This window comes from Schistocerca serialis, chromosome 3 (genome assembly GCF_023864345.2).
Source record: "Schistocerca serialis cubense isolate TAMUIC-IGC-003099 chromosome 3, iqSchSeri2.2, whole genome shotgun sequence".
In the NCBI taxonomy this organism is placed as follows: Eukaryota; Metazoa; Arthropoda; class Insecta; order Orthoptera; family Acrididae; genus Schistocerca; species Schistocerca serialis.
Genome location: NC_064640.1, coordinates 342,998,716 through 343,014,219, shown reverse-complemented (window position 1 = coordinate 343,014,219; position 15,504 = coordinate 342,998,716). Strand labels below are relative to the sequence as shown.

Here is a 15,504-nt window from a genome sequence, read left to right as displayed (position 1 = left end):
GCCTTTCAGTATGTCACATGGGAAATGGGAAATTGGGTTTGCTATGACCAATATTTTCAGAATCCATGCTGGTTAGCATCATGGTGGCCATTCTGTTTGAGACAGCTCATTATATTTGAGATCTGAATACATTCTGAGTATCTGTAACTGATGGACCTCAAAAAATACTGGACATTAGCTTTGTGGATCACTTCTGCTACCCTTCTTGTACATAGGTCTACTCAATTCTAACCTGTAGCCATGTAGCCACTTCTCTCTCTCTCTCTCTCTCTCTCTCTCTCTCTCTCTCTCTCTCTCTCTCTCATTTTTTTAGGATCTGCAGTAAATAGGATTACGAAAGGCTAAGTCAACTGAATATTCTGTACAGAACCTGACAGCAACTTGCAAAATCCCCTCGTGGTACTAAACATCCATAGAAGTTTCTCAGTTCAACTGCGATTACGTAGAAGGTGGAGTAGGTGATGTGTAGCATATTGGTCGAGCCTTCCCACTAGAGACTGTGCTGGTTAAGCAGACCCTTTCATGGATTATCTCAGTTAATCGGCACGTAGGATTTTCATACAACACTTGTGGTTCCCTATGTATTTACTGTCACACAAGATTCGTTCTTAATGCTCGAGTTCCTCTCTCCACACTCTTGATTCACCACTGTGCCATTTGATCCAGACATTACCACTGCCTCCATGGGAACAAGCTTCCTACTCAGTGCCTTCTTACTATGCAGCACTGCTTATGGCAGCAAATTGATTTCAGCTATCTGCCAAGTTTCAGTAAACATAAATAAACACATTTCAAAATGGGAGGAACCTTCATAAACTTAAAGTTCCTTAATGCTACTAACTCTATGGTAGCTGTCATTCATTTTACAGTGATGTGCAGATTGCACTGGGGCAGTACTCCCAGCTCCTACTTTGCAAAGGACTGCCATCAGAAGTGAGTATAGCATATCTGTTTTTGCTTTACTACCCCTAATTTCTATTCCTTTGCCACCCATGCATCTTCAAATCAACTCTGGTGCCACTGACAGCTTTAACAGATGACCAGAATTTATTTGGGTTTACCAAGATATCCGATAGTAATCAGCTAAAGTAGTGAATTAAGGCCTCATGCGTTGCCCCCTTTTGATGATCGGAGACATTTCTTTCAGCACCAATCTAAAGTTGTACACTTTGCTTCATAACTTTTGTGCAGTAGTTACTACTGTTCTGTAAGTTTCTTTATCAATACTGTGTACCATGGAGAATCCCTTTTGAACAAGAGCCACATATCCTCTACATGCACTTGCCCAATCTGAATGTTCACTGTTCCTTATTGAGATACAGCATTACTGCATCTTTGTCTAGCTTGCTCAACATACTCTTTCTACTTGTTCTAGTTGTCCTTTTACTTTAGTAATTATTGTTGCTCCTACTGCCTCATTGTCAATGAGCCGTGTTTCTAAATAGAAACCCTCTAAAAGATTGGTTCGATCTGTTGCCACTAGATTAACGTGTTTCAGTCATGGCTGGGACTCTAAATTATTTGTTCTAAGTGAAGTACCCTATCTCAAATAGCTAAAACAAAACCTGAATGATTTCAAAATTCAGAGGTGTGTGTGTTGTACCATGCACTGAAAGTGTAGCTGACTTATTACTAAAGAACGTAAGACAACAACAACTTCAATTTGGGAAATTAAGACTAAAAATACGGCATGGTTTAATATATATTGTTTCACTCAATGGTTATATTTTCACTTAGTAGTACCACATTTCTAACTTATGAGTCAGTTTGTCATGATTGTCAATTACAAAGTACTGTTTCTTCAACAACTTTTGCTTCTGTATTTATTAAAGTTGTTAACTTACACACATTGATTGTAGCCAGAAGCAAAGTTTTACTGATAAATAACCTTCATGGGTAGCAAAATGAACAAACCTGTATTTGGTAACAATTTTTATTCTGTTTTAAGCACTAGAGTCAAAGTACTTCAGTTGTAAATAGTGTTTCAGGAAAGACAATTAGTACTACAAGGTGTACAACTTTGCTTCCGCCATTTTTTCCCCCAACATTTGATGCTTTAATGAAACAAACTGGTTACACATGTATCATTCAAAGTATTTTCCATCGCTGGCCACTACTTTCTCCCATCTTTTGGGCAGTGTACAAATCCTGCATCAAAAAAATTGTTGATCTTTTGAAGCGATCCATGAATCGATCCAATTTGTGACTTCTGCACGAGATCGTAAGTGTTGGTCAGCCAGGTCATGCGCCATTGGTCTAAACAGGTGATAGAGTGAGCAATGTCTGGAGAATATGGAGGGTGGGGTAGGATTTCCCATTTTAACATTTCCAAGTATGTGTTGACCTCTTTTGCAATGTGGGATAGAGCGATGTAGCGCAGCTACATCACTTTAGCATGCCTCTCGCTGTAGTGTGGCCGTTTGTCTTTTCATGCTCTACTCAAACACATTAACTGTATTTGATAATGAGCAATTGTGATTGTTTCACTTGGTTTTAACACCTCATAGTACACGACACCGAGCTGGTATCACCAAATGCAGAGCATGATCTTGGAGCCATAAATATTCAGTTTGGCAGTCGACATGGAAGCATGGTGGGGATATCCCCACGATTTTTTGCATTTAGGGTTATCATGATGAACCCATTTTTCGTCCCCGGTCACAATGCGATGCAGAAATCCCTTCCGTTTTTGCTTCTGAAGCAACTATTCACAAACACACAAACGCCATTAAACGTCTCTTGGTTTTAGCTCACATGGGACCCAAGTTCCTTCTTTCTGAATCACGCTCATGGCCTTGAGACGTTTTGAAATGGCTTGCTGTGTCACTCCTACTGATCATGCCAATTCTTCTTGAGTCTGACACGAGTCTTCACTCAACAATGTCTCCAATTCTGCATCTTCGAAAACATTCTCTCTTCCACCAGTATGCCGGTGTACGACGTTAAAATCACTGTTCTAGAAGCGTTGAAACCACTCATGACACGTTCTTTCAATAATAGCATCCTTCATCCTTACCATACATACTAAGAGCATTTGATGAGACTCAACCACTGTTTTCTTCATACTGAAACGAAACAGTAACACCTCCCGCAAATAATGAGAATTAGGCTCGTAAACTGACATTTTCAATCACGAACAACTTTATGATGCAGACACAAACCGACTAATGTTTGAATGAGGTTTTGTTGACTGAGGTCCAAGCTAACTGCCTGATGTCTGCGATCTGTTTCTTTTGACTGCTACTTATCTTTGTCGCCACCTATTGGCAAATAGCAGAAGCAGAGTTCTACACCATGTATTTCCCAGGATATATTGTCACAACTACCATTTAAAAAAACTATCCCTATCAACTGTTGGACATTAGAAGTTTCAACCTACAATAAAGGCATGATTGGGGAGTGTTTGTATTAACTAACTGAAGTTCTCTCTAAAACTTTCTGTACACCTCTGAGGTAATTCTGATGGTCGATAGGTGGACAATTCTATGCTTTTGTCCACCTTCAATACTAGGTATTGCCCGAATGATCTTTCATGCATATTCCATTTATCTTTCGGTATACGAGTTTCTCTACTGCAACAAATACAGCACCTCCATTTCCAATTAGCACCAAGAACACAACTTATATTTTCCTTTAAGAAGAAGTATTGTATTACAGTTTCACCACCATTCAAAGTATACTGTTCATGTCTCACCTGATAATACCATGGGATCAAATGACTCGCCCTTTTTCACATGATCTGATTCTCCTGTTAACGAAGATTCATCGATCTTAAGGTCATTGCTCTGTATAAGAATACCATCTGCTGGAAGGAGATCCCCATATTTCACCTGTAAATTTAAACATTTTTAAAATTGTTGGTTTCAACTGCAACTATCAAATGCAATTGACAAGACATATGCCACCACTGGTGGCTCATGTTAATTTTCTCGAACACACCACATTCTGCGTTGGAAACTGCTCTCTGACTTTAATTTTAGGTTGTGTTCCAGTTTATTTTAACATTTAAATGACCAATTTTTTGGTCTCTCACACAGATTATGTTGGTATAAGAAATGTCCTGATAATTCATAACAGTTTATTCATATGCCCAACAGGATCAAAGAATGAACAGAAAAAGAGAATTTTGTAGAAGAGGGAATAGTCTGCTGTTACTGATGTGTTTCAAATGAGTCCTTGCGTCAATAAAGCATAAATCAAATTGAATTAAACTTTGTTTGCCTTAAAGAAAACCCTCCAGAACATTAAAATATATGATGAGAACAGATGAGACAGGCAGTGAACAGACAGTATCGTTATTCTGATTCAGTATCCACACAAAAACCATGGAAACCCTACAATTCTGTAGAGAACACACCATGTCTGTTACAGTAGTATCAATTTTTGTTTTTAGGTCACTGTTTTATATGAACATTAGTAAGGTGTGTGATATATATATTTATTTTCACCAGTAATGTGGAATGATCAGTGGAATATATGCTGTTTACTCTGAAACTGATATTAACATGATACACACATGTGAATTACGAATGTGGGATGTAATAACTGCACCGTTTAATAATGTGAAGTGTTAGAAAATGTGTCAAAAATTTTTTTGAAGTGCAAGAGTTTTAATGATCATCACTTTTAGCACATACAATAGCACGTACTGACTGGCACAACAATGACAAAACTCATCTCACACCAGGCCGTTCGGTGTAGCCGATTGGGAGTACAGAGCAGTCCAATGCAGACAGAGTGATGGATTAGAGTAACAGGAAGTCTAGGGAGTCCCAGTTACAAGCGCACTATGAGATGGCAGAAAAATCAAGTTGCTCCAATAGCAGAACTTCAATGGTAATTGTTTTTAATGTGATATGCAAGGATCTGAATCCATTTACAATATGTGGTTATGTGGTTGTGTGAAACATCTAGCAAATACAACAACATACCAAAAAATTCGATTTGCAGTGAGATTACGCCATGAATCACATAGGACACTATGAAAAACACTTTAATGGTGAGTAAAAGACAAAACCCGTCTATCAAAGAAAGAAAGATACCACTTAATTTACAGTAATAATAGGTAATTTTTGTAATATGACTATAGCATGGAACAGCTTCACAGCAATTGCAATTTTAGTTCGGTAAGCTTTGGTGACTGACTAATTTTGTTAAGATATCCCAATACTTGCAGGAAGTAGATAATCTGGGAACACACTTTCCTTTGAGCATCAGTTATAAAATTTCTTTCGAGAGTGGTGTCAATTTGAACTAATTTTCGAAAGACTACTTTATTAATGACTGTATCTTGAAAGTGGAAGAAAACTGTCCTTCGAGCATTGAGGATCTTACGCACGGAAAAGCAAACAGATAATTACTGGACAAACAGGAAACTATTCTGCACCAATTTCATCTTTTTCCACTGTATATTTGTTTCTCACTTTTGCATAGCCCTTCATCACTGCATCGCAAGACCAATGATTAGCTTACTCATTAACTTTGTGGTTACATATAAATCATTGCATTTTTTCATTTGCAAAAAGTTTAATTATTTATAATTATGTTCACAGTTATCATTCTTCATGAAACATACTGCATTAGTATTCCTGACATTTTTCCTTGGGTGTGTGTGTCTCCAAGTTGGCACTATCATGTTTACTTACTACAAATTGAATTGCAACAGCTGTCTTTAAATTTTGACACCACTATCACTGATAGTATCAACTTTGGTCCACTGCGTGCTGCATGATGCAGTGGACAACACATCTTAAACTGTGCAATCTATCACTTCCCCTCCCACAGGGCTCATGACTCCCAGAAAAAAAGTGAAACTGCATTGCTTCCGGAGTGCTAGTGTGAATGACTATGTTCCAGGTGATGATAAGACAACATAGTTTTGTATAAAGAAAATCCATTATTCAATTTATTTTTCTTTCTTGCCTTTTCTTGTTACTATATGAGGTCAGCATCACTATATACATATATTTTGTCAACGTTAGTGAGTGACTGTTGGGGGCTAGATGACCTTCCAGACACAATCATTCTACCTGTACATGTCTACAGCAAATCCCATGTTCAAGTTTACACACTTTTGAGTGGGATATGAGTGCAGGTGGTGTATCATTTCCCTGCCGCCTGCCACACCCCGCACCACCACCACCACCACCACCACCACCACCACCACCACCACCACCACCACCGAGACCAGTGCTTAGGCAACGCAGGTCCTCATAACTCAGCCTAAAAATGATACACTTTTTGATTTTTCCATTAGCCCTACAGGTCCTAAATCTAATTACTTGTAATGAAAAGTACCGTAAACGGTTTTTAATTAAACAGTAATCTATAACAGTTTCAGATAATTGGGCATTTTTTTCATGTCCCCACCCTGCCTGAAGTCCATCCAGGATCTGCTTACATGAGCAGTTGAGATGAGACGTGGGAAGCAGCCTGGTATGTACCATATCGGATATGGGAAACCACCTACAAACCGCATTCAGGCTGTCTGGCTCAGCAGCCCTCACCGTTAATCTACGAGACGGATTTGATCCAGTGCAGTCTCACCTCCCCAAAAATTGGACGTGGGATGATAATGCACTTGGCTGTTCATGTGGGTCATCATTAAAATATTTTTTTACATGCAATTAATAAAAAACCAAGTTATCATTAATCAAGATTGGATTATTATGACACACTGCTTAAAGAAACTTTTCTTCTCCAGTAAATGAGCAGAATTTTAGCCTTGGGAAGACAACAATGGCCATTATAGTTATAGGTGCAGTCCTCAATAGGAGACAACATTGCAACGATGGGCTGTCTAATAATAAAGAGTTTTGTTAACTGTTTTGAGTACATCATACTATTAAAAATTTCTAGTGCACCAGTGGATGCTGAAATTTTTATTTTGACCTCTTCGTAAAAGAAAAAAAATACTGTACTACAGCTTCACTCACATTTCACATTAAACTGATGGTTCATATTCATGTCCTCCACCATAACTCGTGGAGGACAGAGGTTCTAACCACTGTGTTGATTACTACTGTACTTTTTACAGTGGGTCCAACACTGAAGTTTTCCTATTTTTATTAACTGATTTATTTATCCTGACAAAATCAGGGCTGTCAGTTCCCCCTCTTACATCTAACCTGGCATCCCACATATTTTATATCCCATTCATTACGATACAGATGTTATAAGAAGTCTTACATTCAATATGGGATAGCAGCAAACAAGAAAGTGAACAATTTACAGCAGTTCACGAAAAACAGAGAAACAAACACAAATGACAAGCAGATGGATTTAAACTGAGTGGATTGGCAGCAGGAGGAGGAGGAGGAGGAGGAGGAGGAGGAGGAGGAGGAGGAGCAGGAGGAGCAGGAGCAGCAGCAGCAGCAGCAGCAGCAGCAGCAGCAGTTGCACTATAGTTGCAAGTATAAAAAAGTTGGTTGTGTTTCCTCAACACAGTAGCTGTAAATCCTTTTTAATATAATGTCAACAAGATAGGCACATCTGTACTTAGCTTTTAACTAAAATTTTTAATACAGTATCTTTCATGTCTCGGGTAAATTTGCTTGCAAATCTTCATTACAACAGATTAGGTCTACCTAAAAGTTACAACTTTGGGTAATATTTTTGTTCTAGTACTTTATCCAGATTTACAGTAAGTAATGTTAAGTCTTAAAAAGCTAGGTAATATGAAAAAAGTGTTCTCAACAACTAATAAATCAATTACATAGCATACCTGGCATATGTCGCCTACAACTATATCACCAACAGAAATTTGCTTAACTTCACCACCTCTTATCACAGAAAATGTGTGTTCACCTTCAATTCTACTTTGTAGACCCCGAAACTGTCTTTCTTTTGTGTAATCATTGAATGCTGTCACAATCACCACTACTATTACAGAGATGAGAATGGCCAAACCCTCTATCCAGCCATGTTTTGCTTCATCTTCATCAAAATGTGCTGTAACATTAATACCATTAATTAGCAATATTAATTCAAAATGGTGATCTTTACCCAATGAGAAGTGTGCCTTAAAGCATGAAAGAATTGTTTAACAAGAAAAAAAAAAGAAATAAGTTTACATGGAATTATGTACAGTCAGACTACTGGGGAGAAGGAATCTATGTTTACTTGAGGCATTAACTGCGAATCTACACCCACACACCCCCACAAAACAAAAAACAAAAAAAAAGGTTTATTTTCAGGAGTTTTATAGGCACAAGCAGTGACTGTGAGAGTACCAGAAAAACAAAACAGGTGGTAATGGATTAATTACAGTTTCATTTACAGATGCAAATAGCAGTAAACTTTTGACACATTGTAACAACAATCACACCTGACTGCTAACGGTTGTTGTTTCTGTACTAGGAACGTAAACAGAGTTACAAGGTTATATATATATATATATATATATATATATATATATATATATATATATATATATATATATATATATATATAAAACAAAGATGAGGTGACTTACCGAACGAAAGCGCTGGCAGGTCGATACACACACAAACATACACACAAAATTCAAGCTTTCGCATCAAACTGTTGCCTCATCAGGAAAGAGGGAAGGAGAGGGAAAGACGAAAGGAAGTGGGTTTTAAGGGAGAGGGTAAGGAGTCATTCCAATCCCGGGAGCGGAAAGACTTACCTTAGGGGGAAAAAAGGACAGGTATACCCACACACACACACACACACACACACACACACACACACACACACACACACACACACACACACACACCCATTTCAATATGTCTGCTTGTGTCTGTGTGTGTGTGTGTGTGTGTGTGTGTGTGTGTGTGTGTGTGTGTGTGTGTGTGTGTGTGTGCGCGCGAGTGTATACCTGTCCTTTTTTCCCCCTAAGGTAAGTCTTCCGGCTCCCGGGATAGGAATGACTCCTTACCCTCTCCCTTAAAACCCACTTCCTTTCGTCTTTCCCTCTCCTTCCCTCTTTCCTGATGAGGCAACAGTTTGTTGCGAAAGCTTGAATTTTGTGTGTATATTTGTGTTTGTTTGTGTATCTATCGACCTGCCAGCGCTTTCGTTTGGTAAGTCACCTCATCTTTGTTTTTATATATAATTTTTCCCACGTGGAATGTTTCCCTCTATTTTTTATATATATATATGGAGCTTCAGTTTACGTGAATTTCATGGATACTGAAATAATCTGACCAATTAGCCATCACACTTTAAGCTAAATGAGTAAGAAATGGTAGCACCAAATGTTTTATCTTAATCACTGTTTTTTAAATCTTAAAAATATTTCACTTGGCTGAAAAGGAAAACTGAGTGCTATAGGAAGTAACTGCACAGTAGGATTTCACTGCTCACAAACAATTCAGCAAAAAAAAAAAAAATGCACTAAAGGCATGGACTGAGGCATAATTTGTGCAATTTGAAAAGCAGAGACTGCATTGCATGTCAGTGCCCACCAGGTTTATTGTAAACAAGAATCAATTGTAGACATTAACAAAGTATCTCAAATAATGGGTAGCAACATGCATGCACAGTAAGAACAACACAGAAAAAGATTTAGGAAGTATGTTGGCATTAAGTCCTTTCACTGTATACAAAACAAGTAGTGGCATATGTTGCAAAACAGACAAAAGGCAGAACAAATGTTCAAAACAAATGCACATCTGCTACTGTGGAATGAAGTTTGGGGAGAGACTGAAGTGCTATAATGTGAAATGTTTTTCTGAACATTAGTTCTCTCCCCCCCATTATATGTACAACAGAGTTATTTGTTAAGAAAATGGTACTATAGATCAGAAAGGAAAGATACTACCAGCAACTGAGGACATTCCATACAGGAAATATCAAGGTCAACTGCTATTGAATCTGCTTCAAAAATTCAATTTTTTTTTCCTGTCTTAAATCAATATTTAGAGTTTTGTGAACAAAATGGTAGTTAAATGAATCTATTCAGACATCGGGAACATCTTTATAAACAAATTTAAATATATATCGGTACGCAGCAACAACCGTGTTTCCACTGTGGTCACATGTCAAATGGTGTCATTATTATTTTACCACTTTGAAGAGATATGCCTTATGGAAGAACTGTAAAATTGAAAATTTAGAGTGTGTTGGTCACGTCCAAAAGAGGAAGAGGTGGACAAACTGCAGCTCTATTATCATTTAGCCATAAAAAGGGATCGAGACAATATTTAGGCCATGAAGAAAGCAGTATGGGCTACCCTTTTTCCATAAGGCTTCTACGGATGACCATCCACAGCATGCTCTCTGTGACTGGTGTAGACACCTGGCATGGATGCAAAAAAGCAACAGAAAATTGTGAGACTTATGAACACCATCACCCCCTGCCATTTGAGGTATTGGAAGCAATTAAGCCCACATACAGGGACCTAAGTGACACTAAACTGATGTCATGGTGCTTACTTGGAAAGACACAAAATGACAATGTTTCAACCATGTGATATGGGAACGCCTGCCTGAAACTGTGTTTGTTGGTTTCAATACCATGAGATTAGGTGTATTAGATGCAGTTATTTTGGTTTAATGATTAAACATTTAGCAGATGTGATGTTTTACAGTTGTTGGGACTAGCTCCTAGTTTCAATATGACACAAGCACAGATAATTGATTCCTTGAGAGTTGCCAAAGGCAAAAAATGGCTTCTTGAGGCAACTAAAGAGGCCAGAATAGCAAAGAGGAGCAAGAAAAGGAAGATAGAAGATGAGGAACACACAAACCAAGAATATTAGGCAACTGGAGGGTTTTCAGAACAACAGAGGTGAGTAACAGATGAAATGTACTTTAAACTGGATTTCCCAAGAAACAAATTTTCTGATGTTTATTTTATACGCAAGGAAAAAAACTATTTGAGCTAGAGGTCTGAAATTTTTTGGGATATTTCAGGCTATCATTTGGAGAGAAGTAGACAACAAACACCAGCTTAGAATCACCAGGAGGAAAAATATATCCTTATTAATTATAAAAAATTAAGGTAATTTCGACTGTCTAATTTATGTATTTATAGTATAAAAACTATTGATTGAAATCACTTGATTTTAGTCTACTTTTTAGATAACAATGTCATAAATGTGTGCACAAAGTTTTAAGCATCTAAGAAAAGTAGTTGATAAGTCTATAGACTTCAAACATAGACTGGCAGGAAAAATTTTAAATTACTGACTGCCATAAATGTTGATATAATAAAGTTTATATCAAAGCTATTCTGATTATTCTTACACCAAAATTTTCATCCTTTAAACACTTTCATTGTCCTAAAATTTCGTTGTATTCAGGGTTCACATTATGTGGTTAGACCCTTAAACTTCATGGAAATTCTTACTGTTTTTCCAGACGTTCATTGGCAAGTTACCTTAACAGAGAATGGGGACAGATACGGGTAACAAAGAAAATGGCATCATGGTATTAACTATGTGAAAGCATGCATTGTGGAGCTGTTAACTGCTTCATGTGTTAAGAGTTACAGAAAATTCACTTACCAGCTCCTTCATCTGATGGTTGATAAAAAGAAAGACCAAGTGATACCAAAGCAGCAACCTCCAAAATGATAAGAGTAACATCTTGAAGAGCTTCCCAAACAAGCTGCAGAAACGTTTTAGGTGGTTTTGGCGGTATCACATTTGAACCAAATGTTTCTCGCCTGTGTTCAATGTCTACCTTTGATCCACTGAGACCTGTAAAACAATAACTAATTAGTAACATGACTGAAGTAGTTTAAATTATTTGCAAAGAAACGAAACAAACAGCTTCCCCTACTCAGCAGCAGTATTGTGACAATTCCTATGACCAGCAGAAACTTTCTTAAGTTTTTAATGAAAAGGAAAGCTGGACAGATGTAACACAGACTAGAAACAAAGCGGTAGAATTTAGGGAGTAAATATTATGTCTCAACATTATAGGCTAAAGTAACACAAACAGTACCATGTGTTTACTATACGAAAGTGCATAGCCTATATGGTATGGTACGCTGTTCTTGGGAAACTTTAGTCTTGCAGAATAATCACTCAAAACTTAAAAATGAGTAGTAAACATAACTGAATGTATTACCAATCAGGGATCGTGCAAAAACGCTTTGAATTTCTTCAGAACTATGTCCCTTCAAGTGTTCTGTATTACCCATGTCTTAACTATGAATAATATTGATGTTGCTACTATTCTTTTCTGTTTTCTTTAGTGCAGTCAACTACCCAGCAATCCCTCTATATGGACGGTGCGTAGGCGTGGGTAAGCAGAGGTACAGGTAGCAGGTAGGAGGAGGGGGGGAGGGGCGGCAGAGAGAGAGAGAGAGAGAGAGAGAGAGAGAGAGAGAGAGAGAATGTCCTGCAACCCAGTAACACTGGCATTATTAAGGAAGTATATATGTGGTTAGAGTAAAGTGACCTTCGCTGGGAGAGGTGTAGAGCTTCCTGCAGATTTCTTGAACCCCGCCGAGCTCGTTGACCTTGCCAATGCCCTCACGGCCACGCAGCTCCATCAGGTCACGCAGCTGCTTCAGCGTGATGCCGTACTGCGCCGGCCGCCCGTCGATAGTAGCCATCTTCGTTTGCGTCTGAAAAATACCATGCAGTACAGTCAGTCTAACTCACCGAACCCAGCAGTACATTGTTGGACCGGAAGTGAAGTTAAGATTTGACAATACTATCTCCAACAATCACGCCACACACTCTGCACAATTCAGTTCTTAACCACCCTAATACGTCAGTTTCTGAAACGGCGCCATCTGAAATATTGGCCCGCCACCGTGCAGTGAGTGCGTCACGAATGGACTAATGGCAAGTGTGTGAATAATCAGTGGACAATGTACGCGATACTACTATTTTTAAGTGGTAGACAGCTTTAGATGTACGCCCAACGACAATACAGGGGAACAGCTTACCTCCAAAATAATCCAGAGGAAGAGACAGAAGTGATGGTAATTCGACTAACCCTGCTGCATATGGGGTTGAAGTAGATGAAATTTATTCCTCTGCATACACATTACAGCTGATTTATCGCAGTGGCGGCCCATGTTACTTGAAGTTGGGTTATGCACCGCATTTTGCAATAAAGTTCAGCAGGGAATTACTTTTTTTGTCTCGGCACCTCACTTCCTAACGTGTGGTCCAAAAAATGGTACTTCAGAATACGCCTTTTCGAAAAGATGTGGCTAATATCACACGTAGAAACTCATGTCAGACAACTAACAACAAGAAAGCACAATGTTCGAATAGGATGATAGTTCACGGCGTTAAATCAAATACGTAGTCACTAGCAATTACAAATGGCGATAGTACGAATCTTGTGTTGAGGGTTTCATACATCAGATACGTAGGCGTCGCCCTCACGTCAGTACTTAGAGGCATCCTGGCACACTGCTTCTAACGAAGTCGAAAATCAAGTGATATAGTGTATTGAATAGCAAATATGGTCCTGACGAGGAGGAATGAAGTCTGGAAAATGTTCAATGCTACAGCCCATTCTTTAGATATATAAGAAGTTCGTCCAATGCAAACAAAATGATTGTATTCTTGTTTATTCTACCTCCACCATGAGCCAACGAGTGCTCTGTCAGACGAAAACAGGACACAACAAAGCCACTTATGTCCCTGCGATCAAATGGCGCTCTTGGTGTATTATTCTTGTCATAGTAACTCACATTTGTAGACTAATAGCAAGATGTATGGCTTACCGTTTATTTCCTTAATTTTTTCAAATACGTCGGTAAATTTATCAAAATAATTGCTCATCGTTTAGAGATTACCCTTCATCCTCGCGTCCTGTCGTCACTGACTTCGAAACATGTCTAAAATGTGTGCATGTCAACGTAATTGTTAGACGTTCTCCGAATACAGATTAAATAGTAAGTCTTCTAAACATTGCCTATCCGTAAGAATAGAACAATATTCACAGCGAAACAGTCATTTTAGAGTACAACATTCACTGCTGGCATATAATTATCGTCATGCCCAACGGTTGCGTATGCAGTCCTAGGAGTTATATTTCGAACTGGTGCACTCGCTCTTCTTTCCCGGCTGGTATACACCACTTGTAGCCGGCAAGAGACTTCAAGTGGAGAGTTCTCAGATGAATGGGCAGCGGCGGAGCCTGCCGAAGCCTCCGGGCTACAGATATGGTGAGTACGGATATGACACAGGAACAGGACCCGATGGCGAGCTTAAAGCGAGTATACAGAGCTCATTTCTCATATCAAGCAGACCCGCAAGCAGCCAATAAAAATTCAGGTAACACGAAAGCAGTATTCCTCCTAGAAAGTCAAGTGAACCAAATATTATGCAGTTACAAAAACATGAGAAGCACACACAAATAAAAATCATGAACTGTCTTCCTCTTGAAACTTTAGTGTAGTGCAGAAAAAGGCAAATTATGTAACAACTACACTTATACGGGAGTTTTGCCCTTCTGTCTTTTGGTGATGAGAATTTGTCAATCAACCGCTAACTGAAGACTTATCTCCATCACTACACCTCTTCCGCGAAGGCCGAAAGTCTTTCCTACTTCATAAAATTTCTTGCGAATAAAAAAACTCTTTCCAAAGTAAAAAAACATCTTTCTGCACCGACGTCATCGGATAGGGCAAGATCGTGGCGAACACTTCATTATCTCATCGAAGATCGTCGCACCCTGTATCACGAATTCCTATGGAAACATGTGGATTTGATGATTGATTCAGTTCATCATGACCCCTTTAGGATTAGTCGAAAGAACCAAACGAATAAAATTTATTAAAATATTTCACACATATCTATTATGCCTAACTAATTGTTATACACCATAACTTTTTTGCTATATGCACTGATCAACTGCGCAGTTACGTTGACCAATATAGAAAAAAAAAGTGCGTTCTAGACATGCACAGCTGAAGATTCATGTTTATTTTGGTACTTCGGTGGTTTATGTCCTTAACTCCTATTTTTGTCCACGCGGGTTTCCTCCGAAATAGCAGGCAATGTGAAGTCAAATATCTAATCATATTTTTATAAGTATCACTTTTATATGTCCACAAACTATTTCTTATATTAATATATTTTGCACAGTATTTAAATTCGGTAGTTTTTTCAGAGAGTAAGTTTCTCCTGGCCACAAAGCTGGGAAAATTCTCCAACTTTTAAAATTACTCGCATTTACATCAATTTTCACTCACATATCTATACTGGTAAAGTAGTAATCACAATCCAGAAGCGATGAGATCTAACCAAGCTCAGCAAGCTATCAAACCGAAACAGTCTCTTCGAAACATTGCCGGACTTTGAACACGTGAAAGACGTAATGGTAACGCACACAGTAATACCAACGTTTTCCTACAATCCAGTCACTTAACTATTTGTAGCAATGTTGACACTAAGCACTATTTACGTGACAATATATAAAATGAAGTTAGCTTTATGAGGGAACATTTCCTCCGAAACACCATCCTATCAAATTTGTGGATGAACTGAAATTCTCAATTGTAATGTTGGTAAAATTATGGTAGCATGAGCACACATTCTCCTTGGTCGCTTCTGCGCATTT

The 15,504-nt window shown here is 38.4% G+C and overlaps 1 protein-coding gene across 4 annotated transcripts in view; it reads right to left on the bottom strand.

Moving 5' to 3' along the window:
• Positions 1-15,504, bottom strand: part of LOC126470151 (plasma membrane calcium-transporting ATPase 2-like) — a 374,428-nt gene that overhangs the window by 108,635 nt on the left and 250,289 nt on the right. For all 4 annotated transcript variants that reach the window (XM_050097768.1, XM_050097769.1, XM_050097766.1 and 1 more), the window contains exons 5-8: positions 12,376-12,544; positions 11,475-11,669; positions 7,724-7,950; positions 3,695-3,830 (exon numbers count right to left, since the gene is read on the bottom strand). In XM_050097768.1, the coding sequence (XP_049953725.1) occupies positions 3,695-3,830; positions 7,724-7,950; positions 11,475-11,669; positions 12,376-12,532 (715 nt within the window). In that variant the 5' untranslated portion in view covers positions 12,533-12,544. The remainder of the gene's footprint in view (positions 1-3,694; positions 3,831-7,723; positions 7,951-11,474; positions 11,670-12,375; positions 12,545-15,504) is intronic.